Genomic DNA, 21,403 nt, shown 5'->3' with positions numbered 1-21,403 from the left:
TGAGTATGCTTTTATTTCAATATATACAGAAGTATTTCAGAAGTCCCAGCTATAATAGTAACGTAAATTGGTGTGAATATTCTGTTGAACCACTGGGTTGTATCATTTCATCTAGAATAGCGATTATCAGTACACAAGTAAATCCACAAATCGGCATATAAAGACCCAACTGTATACACCTCGATTCCTTAAAGCTGCGCCTCTTTGAGAATATCGAGCAGATGAGCAGACTATGTCCTGGGGCACTGTGTCGGATACAGCCAAGGAGGTCATATGGGGTGAATTGATATCACAATTGGCCAAAATCGTGAAGTTAACCAGGGAGAGTAAGATTTAGTCTAGATATCCAACACAAATGGGATGGAACCAGGCAAAACCTATAGGCCGCTGCACTGGGCAAGGGTGAATGAAACTAGAGCAAATATTGTGACTAAAACTGCATGCACAAATGTTGTTTACTTACAAAAATATTACAAACATGGTGGCAAAGTAGATAGGCCACTAGCACACAAACTTAACATAATTAAAATTAGAAACCACATATCTGCCATTGAAACTAAAAGGGACAATGCTTTTCACATGACTATGGACATTATAGGCCTTTTTTTTACTTCTAATTCTCCCTCCACCCAAGGGGGTAACAACCCGCTAATTTTCCAGTGACTAACCAATTTTACCTTTCCAACAGTAGATCCAGGTAACCTAATGAACTAGAGGAGGCTATTTCTGTACAGAAGGTGTAAATGATCATCAAGAAATTGCAGAGTAATACGGCTGCTGGTCCATATGGATCCACTGCATAATCTTGTAAAGCTTACATTGGTTTATCAGCTGAACCTCTAGCCAAAGTCATATTTGAAGTTCATAAGCCTGCATGAGTTCTCGAAAATCACAAAGCATAGACACCCCAGTGCCTGGCAAAGTATCTTCCTCAAAGGCTCTCACGCAGGCCAATATGGGCCAAGATGTTTCTGTACTGGAGACAAGTTGGACCCTTATGAATGCTTTGGGAATTGTTTTCATAGAAGCATTAGTCCTTTTTCAGTCCCCTCGTGCCTCCATGTCTTCATTCCTCCATTCCCAGGTCGGTTTCCAAGTACTGAAGAACTAGGAACAGTTTCCATCTACCACTCTTATTTATACTGGAAAGTATCTGCATATACATAACGTCTTAGCTGAGTCTTTGCTTTCCAACCTGTTGAATGTAGTCTAGGAATAGTCATATCTTTGCATTCCTGAAGTGTATCTATCTCATCATTCTCGCTGCTGTAGAATTACTGTCATCTGTCTTTTGTTTAACAGTCTAAATATCACAGACCTAAGTGGTGCCTCTTCTGGTGAGTTCTTTGTGTACTTTCAATCAAGAAGGGGGATGATAGGCCACTTCGTTTCAGGTGTTTGATTAACCTGTCCTTTATAAAGTCCTCCATACACCTACATTTTGCCCTCTCCAGCAGTCCACCATCTGCATATTTTTTCCGCAGTATCTGTATTCTGTACTCCACACCTGTGGCTTGAAATTCCAGAGGTTTAGGCAACTTTTGAAAGGCTGCAAAGTCTGCTTTAAGTTGGGGTATCTCATTGATCACCAGCTCTGTGGTGGAAGCCTACTCACAGATAACAGCATCAAGGTTCACCAATATGCAGACGATTCACAACTATACTTGAAAGTCTCTTCTGCTTCAGATATACAAAGCCTCAAACACTGCTTGCACATCATCCACCTGGATGTCTAGCGCTAACCTGAATCTCAACCCAACCAAGTGAGAATTCCTGTTCACCAAGAACAATAAATAAGATACAGTACACACCTGGCTCTGTGACATCAATTTTGACTGCTTCAAACCCCAACTTTCACCTAATGCAAAGTTACTTGGATTTACCGTGGACACCGACCTCACCTTCAAGGAACACTTTGTCAGAAAGTCAAAGGCGGCTTGGTACCAGCACTCTCTTCCAAAACAAAAGTCAAACATGTCTTCCAGAAAGCAACTTCAGAGCTGCTGTTCATGCCCTTATACTCTCACATCTGGATGGTGGAAAAACCCTATTCCATGGCTTCTATGAAGATACAGTGGTACCCCTTAGGGGCACCGTACATGATGCAGCAAATCACATCCAGGGCTTGTAGAAATATTCTCATTCAAACTCCCATCCTGGTGGAACTATATTGGCAAGGGTGCTGGCACGCAACATCTTCAGAATCAGCTGCATTATTAGCAAAGCTATCAGACCAGCACCCAGCTTATCTTGAAGACAAGCTCACCATCTGTGGTGGATTCTGGCACACTCATAGCCAGGACACCATCCGTCCGCAGTGTAAGAACTGTAAAAAAGAACAAAAGTAGACAGCAGGCCTTTCCCATCTATGCACCCTGGATCTGTAACATCCCCACATAATCTGGATCGCCCCAACGCTATTTCATTTCAGGATATATTTGAAGAATCGACTGTATAAAGAGCACTACATCACAATTTATTAACAATCCTCAACCCAGCTCCATCTCCTCTTGTTAACTCATGATTGTCTTTGACCATGTACAGTGCTCTATTGCCTTTTGCCTAAGTTTGTGCTTTCGAAATACCCTGTACATATTCAAACGTATGTACATACTTGGCCTGATATCTTAACCAAGTCCATTCCAAGTCCATTCTCAAAAGATTAAGATTGATGGTTACAGCGTGCTTCCAATGAGAGTCATTTGTAGGCAGATTTTGAGTGTCACAGATCTTTCTGTGTGGAATTAATCAATATATCAAACCAAACCAAAATAAAACAGAAGAAGGTGAAGTCTCTGTACGTGTGTCAATGGTGTTTCTACCATTAGAAAAATGGGAGCTGCTATGTCAAGCTCTCTTAAAAACACATCGACTTTGGCGGAAGGAAGGCTCAAACTCTCAACTGGGCTATCTTCAATGTGATAGTCCCTAATAGGGCAGTAAATGCTCCTAATGCGACCAACTTGAGAGAGGAAAATGAGGTGGCTTTTCTAGGGGGAGATGCGCCTTTTTTTCTAAAAAACGAATGAAAGAGATCGCTTTGAATTTTAATAGATGTTAGTTCACCCAGCAGGATTGATTTCTAAACCCTTAGTGGCTTCAAATTGTTGATATTGTTCAGCGCCTCAACAATCCCACCCAACGCGATGCAATCTTAGTCCTGATGAGATCAAATCCTTCATAGTGGGTCAAAACGCCATAGACACACTTACAGAGACAGACAAAGTTTTCAAAACTGTGATACAATGATTTATTCTTTGTACTCTAGATAGTATTGAGTATAAATTGCTGTCTCTTCAAGGAATCAACCAATACACCTTCAATGTTTATTTCTCACTTCACCCTTTTCTGTTTTATTTTGGTTTTGGACACCTGGGGTCTACTTATTCTATTTGCTTTCCTTACTGTCCTGAAAGACACTCACAATATTGTTTGTTGAAATAATTATTGTCTAATAAAACTTGGTTCGACTAAACTGTAGTTGCTTATAGAAATACTGGGTGTGTTATTATTGTTTTTGCAATATGTTATTGAAGAATACTTGTCTATATTGATTAATTCCACACAGAAAGATCTGTGACTCTCAAAATCTGCCAACAAAGGAATTCCATGTGAACGCCTGTTTTAAGGATTACTTGATACACCTGTTCGCATGGACATAAGGGTTGCTCTTGTTTTTGTTCAAATATAAAAATAAATCCTATTAGAGTCAGGTATCCTTAAGGCATTCCAAAAGCTCAGGACAAGGGATGAGCAAAGTGTGAATGTAGTTGTTCAATCTTCCATATGAAGGTGTGACCCACAACAACTTACAGGTGTATTCAGCCATTTTCTTCATTCGTGCTGGTCTGCTTTGTTTTGTATGTGCTGAGCTGTACAGAGCAAACACCTTCAATGGAGGTTTTCACCAGGCAATAAGTGGTACATGAGGGATCATAACTCCAAATGTTATTGAGGCAATGGGAAGCCCCCATGCCCGTCAGAGTGGCAGGCGCTTCCGGACTCCATCATGGGAATCCACTTAGTCCCCAGCAGGTATGGTCAAGCAGCATGTTAGTACCGCACCTTCTGCACAGACGTTTGCAAAGCTCCTGGGAGAAGAGGGAGAGAGAGGTCCACACCAGCAGTTGCCACAACAGATCCAGATCCCTCACTCCCCAAGGAGGCAGCTCCTATATATGCTCAAAATGTTCCTCTCTGGTGCAACTATCCCAACAAATCGTGTTCTGATTTGCAAGAGAGTTTAAAGTTTACCTTTTACGTTTGTAAGATCTAGTTGCCTATTTATATTTTGTCTGCATTTTATTTAAAAAAATGTCTTGCTCCTAGATGATGAATACATTGACAACTGCCATTTATTGGTGTATTGTGCTTTTATTTTAGGTCATGAGCCTATTGAGTCCCCTCTTGGTTCAGTTAACTTTTTGGAAGACTATAATTCTATTCTTGGCCTGAAGTTCACAGCGACCACTGTTGAAGACTGCATGGATTCTGCAGGTAGATGTCTTCACATAACCTAATGTACTCTATGCAGAGATTGAATCTTTACCTCTATTTCTTCCTCGCACTGTCTGCTCTTAAAAATCAGCTCAAATATAGTTTGAGCAAATTAATAATGGCAGAACTACATCTGTATGTATTTGTGTTTCTAGTATGTGACTTTTTGTTTGGATACCTGTTCAAAATGAACCCCTCTTTACTCTAGCTATTCAGATAACTCACCTTCATAATTGTTCGTGTTAAAAAGATGCTAATGCGTAGAATATTCATTAAATACACAAAAAGTATATCTCAATCCCTTAAAGTTGTATCATGAATTTATAATAGTGAGCCATTTCAATTTCCACAAATTGACCTCATAAGTTAAAGAAGGTGATGCATTTCCTGAATTTCACTCACATTGCACATTAACAGCACAAATACTCACATTGCACATTAACAGCACAAATACTCACATTGCACATTAACAGCACAAAATCCGCAAAATAACTTTTATAAAGCATGTTTTTAAATGACAATTTATTTTCCATAATCATGTCAATGTAAAATACTCAGTGTCGTCTATAAGAGATCTATACTGCAGCATTTTCTACGAATTGAAATTCAGCAGGTGTAGGTTTATCATGCTAAGTCCCCCTACTAATGGTGCAGCTGTTTTCTGTATATGCTCCCAGTCACACAGACTAATTTTAAACAAATATTTGAACACAAACATGTTTTCATCTCCGATATTGTTCTTATGTATTTTGTATTTCTTGAATTTATACCTCCCAACAGTACTGCATTGTAGCAGCTTCTAGGCACCCACGTGGTATCCATAATGCAACCCAGAACTCCAGTATATAAGACAATTATATAAAAACTTTAAAGGGCCTAATTACTGTACATGTAAATTGAAATATATACGTCCTTATTCATAATATACATTTTGGACAAATAAGTAAGCAAATCACTCATCTTCCAACAAATTCCTTTTCAGTTAGGTTAAGGTCTTGAATGACTAAAATATATAAAGGTGGCACAAGGAAGAAGGGAGCAACTTCTCTTCTTTTTTTAAATTAGATTTTGCAAATCAACACTTTCCTGTTTAACCCTCACTCCTGGATAAAAAAAGCAGGCTGATGTTTCCCATAGTACAAAGCAGCGGTCAAGATAGGTGTTGTAGATGCCTATTCGGTGCCTTGAATGGATCAATAAGGTGGCGAAGTGACCCAGGGGTCTAGCTAATCTATACAATTTGTGAATGATAAAATCCTTATAGCTATTGTGACGCCCGTTTCCAGCATCATAGAAGCATGAACCCGTCTCCATGGTCCGCAGGGTCTTTTTGTATGAGGTATTGTCTGAGCGTGCCCATGTGTCTTTGGGTCTGGCCTATGGCGTCAGCATGGCAGCAAAGTCTCTGGCCTTTCGCCCCCATAAGCAGCATCCTTGAGCCTATTCCACAGTCCTAAGGGACAGGCCCTTTATCCATGTTTTCAGAAGTCGGCTCTTTGTCTACATTAACAGAATGGTCTCTAGTTTACGCCCAGTCTTGGTGAGGTCCTTAACATAATCCAACAGCAGTACTTCGTGGGGTGCAGTCAATTGCATATCCAACAATATCAACAATAACGTGTGCTGTCTCCGCAAAATACTTCACCAACTGCAGACATTTCCACGCCCGGCCTGACATTGTATGCACGAGAAGGGCCTAATCTGTGGTGCATGGCAGTGGTGCACTACATTCTGTTTGGAAATCTAAAATGGAGGAGCTTGTGACAATAGTTGATGGATACCTCTTTTGTTTGCATGCAGTAGTATTTCCAAACCTTGCGGCTGATCTCCACCCATTGGTTGATTCCCACCTCCCCAGTGTCCAGATAGGACCGGGGTCAAATAGACTATACAGCTCAGGCCACCTTCCACCCTGCATGAGCGAGGTCAACTCACCTGGTTCATCAGGAAACAAACGCCTTCTCAGTCTGACGGCGTGCCTGGTTCTGAGATAGTCCATGCATTCAAGAGCTGTCTGCGTGTCCGCCCCTCCCCAAACTGCTTGTAGGACAGAAACTTTGCAGCCACAAATAGTTGCCGAAATGTCCACAGCCCAGATGTCACAAGCCTGATTTGAACCCCTTTGTCTAACATAGGGAATTTATGAGAGTATATCTACACCACAGTGTTCGCCTCAGCCGTGGTCCATATTGATACAGAAAAGGGTGTGGTGATGAACAGAGTGTCTGAATTAAGCAGACCACTCTTACCCAGTCCAAAGATCAGGGCTTGATCCATCACCGTTATTTATCTCACTGCACCATCCCAGCTCAGAACCTGGCTATATGCAAATCAGTCTGTCCCTGGCCCAGTGCATCATGGGAACAGGGCAGACTAAACTACCAAGTCAATTCTTCACCAGAAAGGAGACAAGCTACCGGGGACCGGTTTCTGGCATTTCAGCCGTCTTCGGCCCGGCTTGCTTGAATCCTGATGGCGCAGTGAGAAAGGGACTCATGTCTGAGTATACCCTGCCACACCTATAGTGGCCAAAAACGATACAGAAAAGGGGGTGGTGATGAACAGAGTGTCTGAATTAAGCAGACCACTCTTACCCATTCCAAAGATCAGGGCTTGATCCATCACCGTTATTTATCTCACTGCACCATCCCAGCTCAGAACCTGGCTATATGCAAATCAGTCTGTCCCTGGCCCAGTGCATCATGGGAACAGGGCAGACTAAACTACCAAGCCGATTCTTCACCAGAAAGGAGACAAGCTACCGGGGACCGGTTTCTGGCATTTCAGCCGTCTTCGGCCCGGCTTGCTTGAATCCTGATAGTGCAGTTAGAAAGGGACTCATGTCTGAGTATACCCTGCCACACCTATAGTGGCCAAAAACGATACAGAAAAGGGGGTGGTGATGAGCAGAGTGTCTGAATTAAGCAGACCACTCTTACCCATTCCAAAGATCAGGGCTTGATCCATCACCGTTATTTATCTCACTGCACCATCCCAGCTCAGAACCTGGCTATATGCAAATCAGTCTGTCCCTGGCCCAGTGCATCATGGGAACAGGGCAGACTAAACTACCAAGCCAATTCTTCACCAGAAAGGAGACAAGCTACCGGGGACCGGTTTCTGGCATTTCAGCCGTCTTCGGCCCGGCTTGCTTGAATCCTGATGGTGCAGTGAGAAAGGGACTCATGTCTGAGTATACCCTGCCACACCTATAGTGGCCAAAAACGATACAGAAAAGGGGGTGGTGATGAACAGAGTGTCTGAATTAAGCAGACCACTCTTACCCAGTCCAAAGATCAGGGCTTGATCCATCACCGTTATTTATCTCACTGCACCATCCCAGCTCAGAACCTGGCTATATGCAAATCAGTCTGTCCCTGGCCCAGTGCATCATGGGAACAGGGCAGACTAAACTACCAAGCCAATTCTTCACCAGAAAGGAGACAAGCTACCGGGGACCGGTTTCTGGCATTTCAGCCGTCTTCGGCCCGGCTTGCTTGAATCCTGATGGTGCAGTGAGAAAGGGACTCATGTCTAAGTATACCCTGCCACACCTATAGTGGCCAGAAACGATACAGAAAAGGGGGTGGTGATGAACAGAGTGTCTGAATTAAGCAGACCACTCTTATCCAGTCCAAAGATCAGGGCTTGATCCATCACCGTTATTTATCTCACTGCACCATCCCAGCTCAGAACCTGGCTATATGCAAATCAGTCTGTCCCTGGCCCAGTGCATCATGGGAACAGGGCAGACTAAACTACCAAGCCAATTCTTCACCAGAAAGGAGACAAGCTACCGGGGACCGGTTTCTGGCATTGGCCATTTGGTGCAGCGAACCATGTAGACTAAATGCATCGGTCTGGGTGTTTGTAGCATAACACTAGTGTGTGGGTTTCCTACCATTATTTGCTAATTTTCTACAGGCAGATCGGGTGCCCCACACCGTCTATTGAGCCAATACACCACATTGGACTGTGCTGTGTGATAATCAGTGGAGGTTTCTTAATGAGGGCAGGTAATCGTTGCCCCCTTACCCGCATGAAGCCGCACTAAACGTGAAAAATAAAATAGCAATGACATGATTTAATTGCCATTTTATTTTACACTATAGAGCACCACAGCCACTGGCCTCCCCCGATCCAGGAGGAATGGGGGCATGTCCTTTGTTGCCTTGGCTACGGTCTTTTCAATATCTTTAGTTAAAGCATAATTCAAACAAGTAAAATTATATATGAATGAATTCCAGGGGTGGCATGGCCATGCCGTTGACCGTAATGTCTGCACGGTCATGAAGCTCTGAAGCTGATAGTCTCTATCCTGAGGTTTATGGCATACCTTCCTTCTTCTGCGCCTCATAAAGAGAGTGGCCGGACGCCCGCTGATTGCTCGCATAATGAACCATCCTACTGCAGCACTGCCGGGTCTGGGGAGTGTGGCATAGCCCGCCTCAGAGGCGCCTCAGCGACAGGGGCCGCGGGTTAGCCTGAGGCCGGGGCAGTAGAGCCTCGCTGGCTGCCTTCCCCTTGATTCCTCATCTTTACCTCCTCCGGCCTCCCACTCCGGTTTTGCTGCCACAGCTTTGCTGTCTACCCGGCCAATCGTGCCCGCCTCGACTTTGACCCATCATGGCACTGGGTGCGGGGTTTGGCTGGGGGCCGTCTGGAGGACGCCGGGCCTCTATCTGTTCCCTACGGCCTGACGCAGACTACAAGATCGCTTCCCTGGGACGATGCCCTCACACTGCGGAGAGCCTGGTTGCTGCATTTTGCAGGAGGCCGAGGCTATTGGTGCAGCACCTCCTTAGCACCTGAACACCTGGAGTCTGCGTTCCACTGGCACGTCTTCAGGTTAGTCCTCCTCCATTGGCCGTGTGAGTCAGACCACCCACCTCGAGTACTACTACCGGTGCTGCCTGCCTGGGCTACGATGTATGAGTAACGCTCCCAGGCCTCCTCTGATGTTTGGTGAGCCTCCTTTGAACTAAACTCCATTCTGCTCTTCATTTTTGAGGCCCTCTTCCAGATATTTTCTGCCTTGTTGTGACTTCCTACCCTGGAAACGTAATCATTCTATTAGTGTTGGACTGGGCAGCTGGTTACCTTGCGTTCTGAATTTGATTTGCTGGGACTGTCCCTACTCTTCTACTACTGGTGGGTTCCCCCGCTTCTTAGAACAGGCCGAGCATTGTTCTGATCGGGACACCCTTTAACTTAGTCTGGTGTTTTACTCTTTACTGCTTCTGCCCATCCGCCACTCTTCTTACCTCTCCAAGGGCCAAATTTCCTCATGGGCCGGGGTGACCACAGACAACGGAATTTCAGTTTTGACTTTACTAAATCAACCGGGAGGTCCAATTCCTCTCTGATGTTGAGGGTGGTCATTTTGAGGATGGTTCTCAGACCACCCGTAGTGCACAGCTGCAATTGTTGTGGAGCTCCGGGCTAGTTTACTACCTTATGATGTCGGCTTTGACGCCCTTGTCGCTAAACTGGCCTGCATTGGAAAATGCCTCGAGTGTCATGGCAATAGTCTCGATGCAGCTGATGATCATGTCTCCAGCCTGGAGGACGGTACAAAACAGGGTGGTCCCTTGCTCACTTTGCCACTGGATTCAAGCAAGCCGGGCTGAAGACGGCTGGAATGCCAGAAACCGGTCCTCGCAAGCTTGTTTCCGGTCCAGGGAAGACATGGCTTGGCAGTTCGGGCTGGACTGTTCCCATGAGGCACAGGGTCAGACTGATTTGCATATAGCCATGTCTGAGCTGGGGTGGCAGAGTGGGCTAAAGAACGGTGATGGATTAAACCCAGATCTTTTGACTGGGTGTGAGTGTTTGATTGATTCAGATGCTCTGTCCATCACCACCCCCTTTTGTACCGCTTTTGGCCGCCATAAGTGTGGCAGGGTATGCTCAGACGTGAGTCCCTTGCTCACTTTGCCACTGGATTCAAGCAAGCCTGGCTGAAGAAGGCTGGAATGCCAGAAACCGGTCCTCGGAAGCTTGTTTCCGGTCCAGGGAAGACATGGCTTGGCAGTTCGGGCTGGACTGTTACCATGAGGCACAGGGTCAGACTGATTTGCATATAGCCATGTCTGAACTGGGGTGGCAGAGTGGGCTAAAGAACGGTGATGGATTAAACCCAGATCTTTTGACTGGGTGTGAGTGTTTGATTGATTCAGATGCTCCGTCCATCACCACCCCCTTTTGTACCGCTTTTGGCCGCCTTAAGTGTGGCAGGGTATGCTCAGACGTGAGTCCCTTGCTCACTTTGCCACTGGATTCAAGCAAGCCTGGCTGAAGACGGCTGGAATGCCAGAAACCGGTCCTCTGAAGCTTGTTTCCGGTCCAGGGAAGACATGGCTTGGCAGTTCGGGCTGGACTGTTCCCATGAGGCACAGGGTCAGACTGATTTGCATATAGCCATGTCTGAGCTGGGGTGGCAGAGTGGGCTAAAGAACGGTGATGGATTAAACCCAGATCTTTTGACTTGGTGTGAGTGTTTGCTTGATTCAGATGCTCTGTCCATCACCACCCCCTTTTGTACCGCTTTTGGCCGCCATAAGTGTGGCAGGGTATGCTCAGACATGAGTCCCTTGCTCACTTTGCCACTGGATTCAAGCAAGCCTGGCTGAAGATGGCTGGAATGCCAGAAATCGGTCCTCGGAAGCTTGTTTCCGGTCCAGGGAAGACATGGCTTGGCAGTTCGGGCTGGACTGTTCCCATGAGGCACAGGGTCAGACTGATTTGCATATAGCCATGTCTGAACTGGGGTGGCAGAGTGGGCTAAAGAACGGTGATGGATTAAACCCAGATCTTTTGACTGGGTGTGAGTGTTTGATTGATTCAGATGCTCCGTCCATCACCACCCCCTTTTGTACCGCCTGGAGGACAGCACAACTTCCCTGATCTGGCGCTTGGAGAAGACGGAAAGTCTGCTGAAAGCAGTAGCCATAAAAAACAAGGACTTCGAGGCACACTCATGCCAGAATAGCATTCATATAGTTGGCCTTGCGGAATCCACAAGCATGGGGCACCCCGAAAATTTTGTAGAAACTCTGCTTACCACTCTATTTGTTTCCCATCATTTCACTTTTACATTTGTTGTCAAAAACGCTCAAAGGTCTATCGGCCCCCATCCACCTGTGGGCCCTTCCCCCCACCCCATTGTGGCTCATCTCCTGAATTATAGGGACCATGACACTATACTTCACCTGGCCAGGGAACAGGTTCCACTGCAATAACAAGACACCACAATCTCCAACTCTCACTGCCCAGAAGGCGAAGCAAACTTTCAACGATACCAAAGCGCTGCTCCTTAAGCATGGAATCAAGTATTGAATGCTGTAACCTGCTAGGCTACCGGTTGTTGTGGATGGCAAGGCCCGATTCTTCGACACCCTGGGCAATGTGCTCTCCTGTTGTAAACAGCTGGGCCCTGGAAAACCCTCTTCGTCCCGCACCACCCCAGAGCTCTCCTCATCCGACCGCACTAAATCGGCCAGTGCACACCTTTTCATCCTGGTTGAACTGGTCAATAGCGATTTTGCATTCCATGCTGAATCTCACATGTTCCCATGGTGATATACTGCTGTAGTTAACTAGCTTTATCTTGCCCTTGCAATTCCCTTCTTATGTAACCCTCATGTCTTTTTGATTGAAAATCAGTATCCACGCTTCATTATGGGCATTAATTACCACTGCTTTGTTTGCCCCTACATAGTATTCCATATTTTGAATGTTGGGGTTTCTGTTTCTCGTTTGGGTTTTGCTGGATTTCACTGGGTCTCTTATACCCAGTATGGGAGGAGGGTGAGTTTTATCGGTTTCTATGGGTATTGTTTCCTATTGTCTTCTTGCCTTCACATTAGGCTGAATGAGACTACACAAGACCTCATATACACAAATTTAGCATGCGTGACGTGTCCTCTTATATAGTTGATGGGGGTAATTGACAAAATGTAGACCAAACATTTCTCTTTGGCAATATCCGTGGCCTCAACATCCCTCATAAGGCTAAACTGGCATTTTCATATCTCAGTCTCGACACTTTATGAAGGTTGCGGCCTTACAGGAAACACATCTTCCTCCCCAATCCTCCCCTATTGTTGCAGCATCTTGAGGGTTCCATGTATCTTTTGCCAACTATAGCTCATACTCCTGCGGAGTTTGTATTCCGCTTCACAAAAACCTTCCCTTTAGCCACCACACTACTAGGAACAGGAACGCTGATGGGGAGGAGGATCCTTCAATCGAATGTTTATGCCCCTAATGTGGATGACCACTCTTTTTTCCAAGAGCTGGAAGTGTTTGCTTAAGCAATCGACTCCTTAGATGGCTCTAATGCCCTGGGCCTCGTTAGCCTCCCTAGAGCCTTCTACAAAGCATTCAAGGGCATTCTCAATCCCCACTTATTAGATGTTTATGTTGAAAGTCTATACAGGATCCTTCCTCCTACTATGTGGGAAACAGCCATTTCTTTGCTGCTTAAGCCTGGCAAAGACCCTAATTACTGCTTCTCCTATAGGCCCCTTTCCCTGATTAATTTCGACAATAAGATACTGACCAAGGCAATGGCTAATAGACTATTGTTGCTACTTGAGCAGATTATCTCCCCATCCAAACTGGGTTTGTTCTCCATAGATCTTCTTCACTCAGCCTGCATACTGTGTTCTCTGTCTTGAATAGGGTTTCCCCAGATATACCAGCTGTGCTCGCTCTTCTCGACTCAGAGAAAGATTTTTATTCTTTGGAGTGGCCCTTTCTCCATACAACATTACAGAGGCTTTGCATCCCCGCTCGCTGTACTGCCCTCATATCCCTCTTGTATACAAAACTCATTGCCCACATTTGGGTCAATGGATCCCTTACTTAACACTTTGCATATCTAGGGGTAACAGACAGGGGTGTCCTCTTTCACCACTATTGTTTATTATAGCTATGGTCCCCTTGGTTCGCCACCGCCAAGAACATCATATGCTTCGACGTCTCCACTTTAAACTGGGACCACTCCTCATATCTATGTACGCTGCCGACATGTTATTGTTTGATCTGCACCCCGTGAGGGAAATCATCTGATTTAGTGGACTTTCTGGTCTGACAAAGTCTGAACTCTTTCCCCAGACAGATGTAACCATCCTTCCTGCGACTATCCTCGTTAATGATTTACAGACGCCACTAAATATTATTTATTATGTCACACAGAAACAGGAAGCAAGTTGTTTGCCTTAAGTACAATTCCGCCATCGACAGCCTTACAGTCCAGATTGAGCATTGGATGCAACTCCCTCTCTCCATGGCGCGCTTCATAGCTATCATAAAAATGTTTGTCCTCCCATAGTTTCTTGTATTTTTTTAATAAATATACTCCTTCCTCTGACAAGCTCCTTATTTGGCTCTCAACGTAGTCTCCACTTAAAATTGGTCTGGCCCGGTCGCAGACCTCGAGTTGCCTGGGACACCCTTATTCTTCCATATGACCGCAGTGGCTTCGTTTTGGAACTCTGGTAGAGTTCAGAGTCCCAAGATGGCTCCCAACACTTCCTGGTTGAAGTGTTCTAAGCCAATCAGATCTCACCACAGAGAATTAAGTGTCCAAAGATATCTACAAATCTTTTTTCCTAATAACTCCAAAGGTACTGAACGGATTTACACCAAATTACAAAAAGAGATCTTTCAAGACCAAGATCTTGTTTTCTGACAAATTTGATTTAATCCCCTTTAGTGGTTCAGGCTGTAGTCGTGTCTAAATGACATTTGAGAAATTGTATGGGGGAAACGTGTTTTGGGACTGCCTTTTTTTTCTCTGCCCCTGCTTAATGAATCACCCCTAAACTTTCCAGACAGGAGCTGAAGTGAGTGGAAACTAGTTTTGAAAATGATGTGAAGATTCGTCAAACGGCACCAAAGTTATTAGCAAAACATAAAACACTCAATCTGTGGAAATTAGGCCCTAACTATAATTACTTATTGGCAAGCGCCAGTAGGTAAAAAAAAGACAAATATATATATTGATATATATAGTACGTAAACAGTAATAAAGTGAAAACACAATGCAAAAATACACCCAATCATTTCACAAAAATAGAACATATGTTAATAAATGAAATGATGCATAAACTACAAAAATCCATTCAGTAGATCCAGAATGATTAGCATTTAAAGTTTTCATGAAAAATAGTAATGAAGAGAATTAAAAAACAAAATAGTACCAAAAGCCGTGAAGCTCCAACTGTGGGTATCTGGTTGTGCTGGACAAAATCACAAGTCAGGCCGACCACCATAAAGCAAGGGCCAGATAAAAGACGAAGACTGCCCCACTTGATACGAGGTCTACGTGGTGCTGCTTTGCTGAGCTTGACTTTGCACACCGTCTGGTCTGGTGAAGTGTTCACCCGTGAGACTTGACAAGGCTTCACATCATTCTGCATCAGATCATGTAAAGCCTTATGGTAGTGCAGCTGCACTAGGCTCAGTGACGATCGGTGCCGGTTCCGGTGCAGCTGTCAGGTGGGATCTGCACAACATGAATCTCTGAGACTTGGTGTAGGATCTAGGGAAGTGTTCAGTTGCAAGCCACAGCTCTGCAGGGCTCGGCATTGCTTGGCATTGATTATAGTAAGGCCTTCAGTGCAGAGCTGCATGGCTTTGCAAGTCCCAGTGTCGCTTCCCTTCAAATCTGATGGAGCTTTCAGTTAAACAGGGAGAAGTACACTGTGACTCCAATCAAGGGCCTTGTATTGTATTTTGGACTTATAAAGCGTACAATCACCCAACGGCATCCTGGTGCTAAGTACCCTAATCTAGCTGTGCATGTAGAAGGCATTAAAATGCCTAGCTGATAACTACAACATTATGCAGCAACAGTGGGAAAAATCCAGGTATTTACTTTCTTTTTAAACTGCAAGAGATCTTCTGTCTGTCTAAGGCTGTGAGGTAGTGTACTCCATATTCGGGTGACTGCCACTTTGGGAGGGGGTCAGAACTCACTCCTACAGTGACCAGCAGAGGGGACCAGATAAGGTCCAGAAGGCACTGGTCAGCTGGAAAGTAGGAATGTCCTGTGGTAGCGTGTTCTGGCCCTGTATCTCAAACAAGAAGCCAGCCAACTGTCATTTCTTGGATCCTGGGTTCAAGGCATGCAGTTCCAATCATCCTCCTTCAGACAACAAGACACTCATACTGAATCTTCTCAGGTCCAGGAGTGTTCCCATAAAAGGTTCTGAGGGTACCAATTTTATACCCAGTGTCAGCTTGTGGGACACACCCTTTGCCTACCCTTCAACTGGTTCTCAACATTTCTCTCTATTTTTCTTGGGTTTGGATCCAATCTGTCTATGAGAACAAAGGGCAGGCAGGCTCAGGTGTGGGCTCCATTTGCGAGGGACAAGAAAGGCATTTTTGGAAGTCAGGAGGAGGTCTGGTGCACATTTCAGTTTTAGGCCGAGCCTAGGCAGTGCGCATTCACTGTCTGCAAGACCTGTTATATTCGATAAAATTACCTTGGTCCCGCTTGCTGCTTTCTATGGGTTTAATTCAGTGTCTCTCTTCTTTGCTGCCTCTGAATTCATTTGCGCTACCAAAACCTCATTTAATTTATTTGCGGGTTTCTAATGCGCTAGAATCGACTCCCGAAGGAGTATCTCTGCGCAATAGACCGCTGGGGAACCCGTCCTGGCTTTCCCTGTGAGATGGTCCCTACTGGGTATCTCCAAGGTGAAACCAGGCATCCCCGGCGTATGTGGGTCGCCGTTGTGGAGATGAGGTCGAGTGTGATCCCTGGTTAGAGTAGGCACCGAGGTGAGAATTATCGAGTCCGCTGACCCTTGGTCCACGACCCTGCCGCGTCGGGAATTGAACCCTGGTCCCGGGCCGTCCTCTGCTTCCGGGTCTGCCGCCTCTAACCAGTGAGCCACACCGCTCCACTTCAATTTAAAGCTGAGGAGAGCGGTCAAGTTCAGTTTCGTTGCGCTTTCAGTCTTTACCCAATGTTTGGGAAAACTATTTTTTCCTAATCCTTGCTTTCGTCGCTCTTTCCCCACTGGGCCAGCAGCGGATCTTGCTCTGCACTGCTTTCGACCAGCCAGTCCAGCTGCCAACATGGCAGAAGGGGCATTTTCATTCCCACCCCCCGTTGTGTGCGTGTGTGTACCCAATCACAGGCCCCAGTGAGCTGGATACAGAGGCCTCCCCCTCCCACTCTGAGATCCGGGCGCTTATCTGACGGGTGTCACTTGCAGGGTGAGTGACTCTTTCTGTCTTGCTCCTTCTCATTTGCTGAAAACCATGACTTCAACAAATGTCTCTTACCTTCTCTTTCCTCTCCTTTCCTTTAGTTGTTCCCTGTGAAATGGATCCAAAAGAGAAAGAAAGACTTTTGCTGCAAATGTCGTCTTTTTCAGACATTTTTCTATTCCAAAGTGCAGCCTTGGGACAAAGAGAAACAATAGGTTAAAAATACGAAAACTAAATAAAAAATGAAGTAAAGCAAGAGAGAGTGCTAGCAAAATGGCCAGATTGCTTTTATTCACATCCACACACATTAGCCCCACTTTACAGATGTTGCCAGTGAAGCAAAACCTGGTTGATGTGTAATGTGAAAAACGTTTAACCTCATGCGCGCTAGCGGAATTCCGCTCCTGCGCTGAGATTTTTTAAATCGCATGTTACGTGACGAGCTGGGCTCGTCATCAGCGTGCGAGGAGGCTACGCCATGACGAGCCCAGCTCGTCATCAGCGTGGAAGGGGTTAATGTGATCCTGACCAGCTGATTTCCTTTGCCATGAGTTTAAAGGTGTGTTACAACATCCTGCTTGCTTAATGTTCTCTGCTCTTCTGCATCTCCACATGCTTGAAGCCCTGAACATCCTCATGCGTCAGACAGGCGGTAATCCCTTCACTTTGAAACACAAAGATGAATTTTAGGCATTGCTTAAACAGCACCGAAGTAATGAGGATGCATGCCCTCAGGCTTGCCAACCTCACCTTGCCTACAGCCTTTTCTTTTCTTTTTAAGGCAGTGTTGTGGTAACAAATGAAATGGGCACTGTAACCACAGCTCCCCCCACCCCCAATGTACATCTGACTCGATAACAGAAAAAGAAATGCTAAAACTCTTAAATCCTCAGGCAAGAATGTTTTATTTATCTGTACGTTTGGTCGCAATACATGTCTATTGTCTACTCACAATAAAAGCAACCGATAGCCTGGATTTATCTGCCTCACCGCGGTGTAGGGGCCCCCATCTGAATATGATAAACCCCGCCTCCCACCCACTCAACGCACTCATCTCACACCGCCCACAGGGGCGGCTCTAAGCTCATGGCGGCCCTAGGCAGGGAGCGTAGGTAGGGGGCCCCCGGAAGAGGGGGTCCGGGCGGGGCGGAGCGCGGAGGCCATTGAAGAGGGGGGGGGGGGGGTCAGGGTGTTTGTGGAACAGAGCCAGAGGCCTCCAAATCCCTGCCAGAGGCCGCCACGCAAATATGTATCCATCCTCAGAGGAATATTATATTAAGGATATTTATTGGCATGGTGGCCCCTGGGGTTTTGGTGGCCCTGTGCAGGTGCACAGCTTGCACATGCCTAAGGCCGCCCCTGCCGCCCACCTCCCTGCAGTGTTCACTTCATCTTCACTGGCAACTGCCCCAACCCTCTTTTTCCTCTTCCTGTCTACACATTAGTGCCACTTGGCAGAGTTGGCCAGGGCAGCACTACTTCTGTTTTCTAGCATTTCTTTGAGCAACATTATTTTCCCCGGGTGGAAAAGTGCACCATTCCTCGAGGTATTGTAATACCTCATTGATGCATACAGTGGAAAACATTTAATGTGATCCTGATCAGCTGCTTTCCTTTGCCATGTCAAGTCAAGTCAAGTCAGGTGATTTATATAGCGCGCTACATACCCAGAGGGTCTCAAGGCGAAGGGTGGGGAATTACTTGTCGAATATTCAAGTTTTAAATTGTTTTCTGAATGCTAGGTGGTTCTGAGTAAGGCGAAGGTGAGTGGGAAGTGAGTTCCAGGTTTTAGCTGCCAGGTAGGAAAAGGATCTACCTCCCATGGTGGTTTTGTTGATGCGAGGTACAGTAGCGAGGGCTTGGTTGGAGGATCGTAGCTGTGTTAAAACATACTGCTTGCTTAATGTACCCTGCTCTTCTGCACATGCTTGATGCCCTGAACACCCTCATGCTGGAGACAGATATTAATCCCCTCACTTTGAAACAGAAAGATGAGTTTTAGGCACTGCTTAAACAGTGCCACAGAAATGCGGATGCATGCCCTCTGCCTCCCTAACTCTCCTACAGCATTTGATTTTTTTTTTTTTAGCAGTGTTGTGGTAACAAATGAAATTAGCGATGTAAGTGCTGTTTTCCCTCCAAAACATACATGTGACTTGTTAACAAAAAAAGAGCCACATAAACTCTTATATCCACAAGGTTGACATGAAAGTATTAAAAAAGATGATTTAGGCCTGACAAAGGGTTTATTTTTTCAAATTGAATGGCAGTTAGAAAGTGCGCTACTGGCTGCAGTGACAGGCCTGAACATGTTTTACTTTAGTAGGTGGCACAATGAGTGCTGCAGCCCACTTGTAGCATTTAATTTACAGTCCTTAGGTACCTTAGTACCATAAACTAGAGGCTTATAAGTAAATTAATTGTACCAATCAGGGTAATCTAATTTTTCCATGTTTAGAGGGGAGAGCACAAGCCCTTTACCCCTGATTAGCAGGATTTGAGTGCACAGAGTCCTGATGTGAACAGAAATGGGTTCAGCAAAAATAGGGTTTTCAATTAAATATATGGAGGAATACCACACAAAAGATAGTAATTTCCAACAGTGCTCAGTGCCTGAAAGTTGAATGCCACTAGTGGACCTAAGCACCTATGCGGCCATTCATAAAAATGGCAGTGCAAATATGGCTTCAAGCCTGCCACTGTAGCTTGCCTGTAACAGTGTAAAAACTGCAACTCAACGTGTCAAAATAAACCCTTTTGACTAGTCGAAAACTCTTTCATATATTAATAAGTCACCCCTATGTAGGCCTTGATTCCCACAAGTAGTATTTAAGAGTAGGGCATGCAGATATTTTTGTCAACATGTCCTTACTGCGACTAGTACCCAAAAGCTATTTTCCCTTTTGGCACGCCTAGCTGTCCTATGTAGAAAACCAGAGTACAGATCTTCATCTGTATTTTGGGAATGGAAGTAGCTAGAGAACCTATTTAACAACTATGATGAAACACATTTTTGGGAAAATTAACTTTTAGAAAGTTATCATTTGCCTGTCTGAACCGGCAGGAGGTTATTTAGAATAAGCCTTTGCTAGCTTCCAGCCAGAGATTAGCCTTTGAATAGGTGTGAAGTGCCTACCAGGATCAAATGGGTAACAATGAATTATCCGAACTCTGCAGAATATGCAGGGTGGGGCTGTGGGCTTTCTTTGGCAGTACAGTGTCAAATCCTGCTTTGCATGTCTGCTGAGCCACATGTAAGACTTGAAAGAGAGTAAACAGAGTTTTACATATAACATTTGGGGTGCACTTGAAAGGAAGGGCACTTGATGCCAAGGCATTTTTTTATGTGTTCATTTTCTGGTTGCTGAAGAACCCTGCTTTTGTCCTGCCAGCCTTCTGTTGCTGTGTTTTACATATAACACTTGAGACACACCTCAAGGAAGGGAAGAGGATGCCAAGACCAATGTTGTGTATTGACTATCTGGTTTCTAACGACCCCTACATTTTTCCTACCATACTTTTGTCTTTCAGTGTATTGTGGTACAGTGGCTGCTTTAAACTGGGTTTTATTATTACATGTGGGAGGACACAAGGATTACTATAGTACTCTCCCCAAATACACCCCCAGCCCGCAGAGTCCGGGTTTAGTGTGGAGGAAGATGTTCACTATTTTGAAAATGCACAGAGTGGATAGGGCTGGCCCAGGGAACTTTAACACCCTTAGTTAGGGACGCCCAGGAGTCATTTATATCTACTAGACAGTGCCTATCATAAATGTGGCACCTCCAGGCACCCACTTAAAACACTTCCTGGACCAGAGGAAGAACAGAAGAGGACTGGATCTGCTGTCTTTGACTAGAGAGGAGCCTTGAAGGACTGTACCTGATTCCTCCTCAACCCAAGACTAAGAAGTGGATCCTTAAGATCATAAGACTAACCTCCTGTTTAGAGTATAGGGATACCACTAGCTACAAAACTCCTTTCCTGCAACTGCTTAGTTGACCAGTGGTAACTGAACCTGGACTGGACCCTGTTGTTGGCCCCTGCCTGATACCTCTGAGTCTTCAAGTTTATCTCCTGAGGTCCTCTGGGGCTTTAAAAGTGTGCTTCTGTGGAAGATTGAAACTCAAAGAACTAAGTCAGAAGGTAAAACCTTTGACCAGGATGAACCACTTTGGTGTATCTGACCTGCACTCCATCGTGGTCAGCCTCAAACTGTGACTAGGTTCCAGCCTGCTGTGACCATTGACTATCAATGGCTGTTTTAGAATTTTGCTGCTATTTCCACTTAAAACTTTAAAACGTCATATATCTGGTTCTGCCTAGTGGATGGTTCACATTTTTATTCATTGTGTTTATTATATTGTCCTCTATTTTTCTCATTCGCTTTGGGATTTTAAATATTTAGCATTTTGACTTCATCACTGTTTTGTTACTACATAAATATTTTACACATTTCCCTACGTTAAGCGTGTCTACTCTGTGCCACAGCTACCAGGGAGGGGATTGAGCTCAGGTTAATTTAGTGACATTGACGGTTCACTCTTAGGAGGGGTGTAGGTTTTCCGTAAAGTGGGGAGTCAATCAGATTTCTTACATTAGCGACACCTATAATAATGACTTTATCACTTTTCATGCACAGTGTTTAGCAGAGCGACTGAAATTAGAATTATTC

The 21,403-nt window shown here is 45.1% G+C and overlaps 1 protein-coding gene across 2 annotated transcripts in view; it reads left to right on the top strand.

Annotated features, from left to right (window-relative positions):
• ACOX3 (acyl-CoA oxidase 3, pristanoyl) overlaps positions 1 to 21,403 on the top strand; it is a 474,351-nt gene that overhangs the window by 383,867 nt on the left and 69,081 nt on the right. For both annotated transcript variants that reach the window (XM_086964140.1, XM_086964139.1), the window contains exon 13: positions 4,384 to 4,497. In XM_086964140.1, coding sequence (XP_086820266.1) covers positions 4,384 to 4,497 — 114 coding nt within the window. The remainder of the gene's footprint in view (positions 1 to 4,383; positions 4,498 to 21,403) is intronic.

The sequence above is a fragment of the Lissotriton vulgaris genome, chromosome 3_2 (genome assembly GCF_964263255.1).
Source record: "Lissotriton vulgaris chromosome 3_2, aLisVul1.2, whole genome shotgun sequence".
NCBI lineage: Eukaryota > Metazoa > Chordata > Amphibia > Caudata > Salamandridae > Lissotriton > Lissotriton vulgaris.
This window is presented reverse-complemented; position numbering and strand designations above follow the sequence as displayed.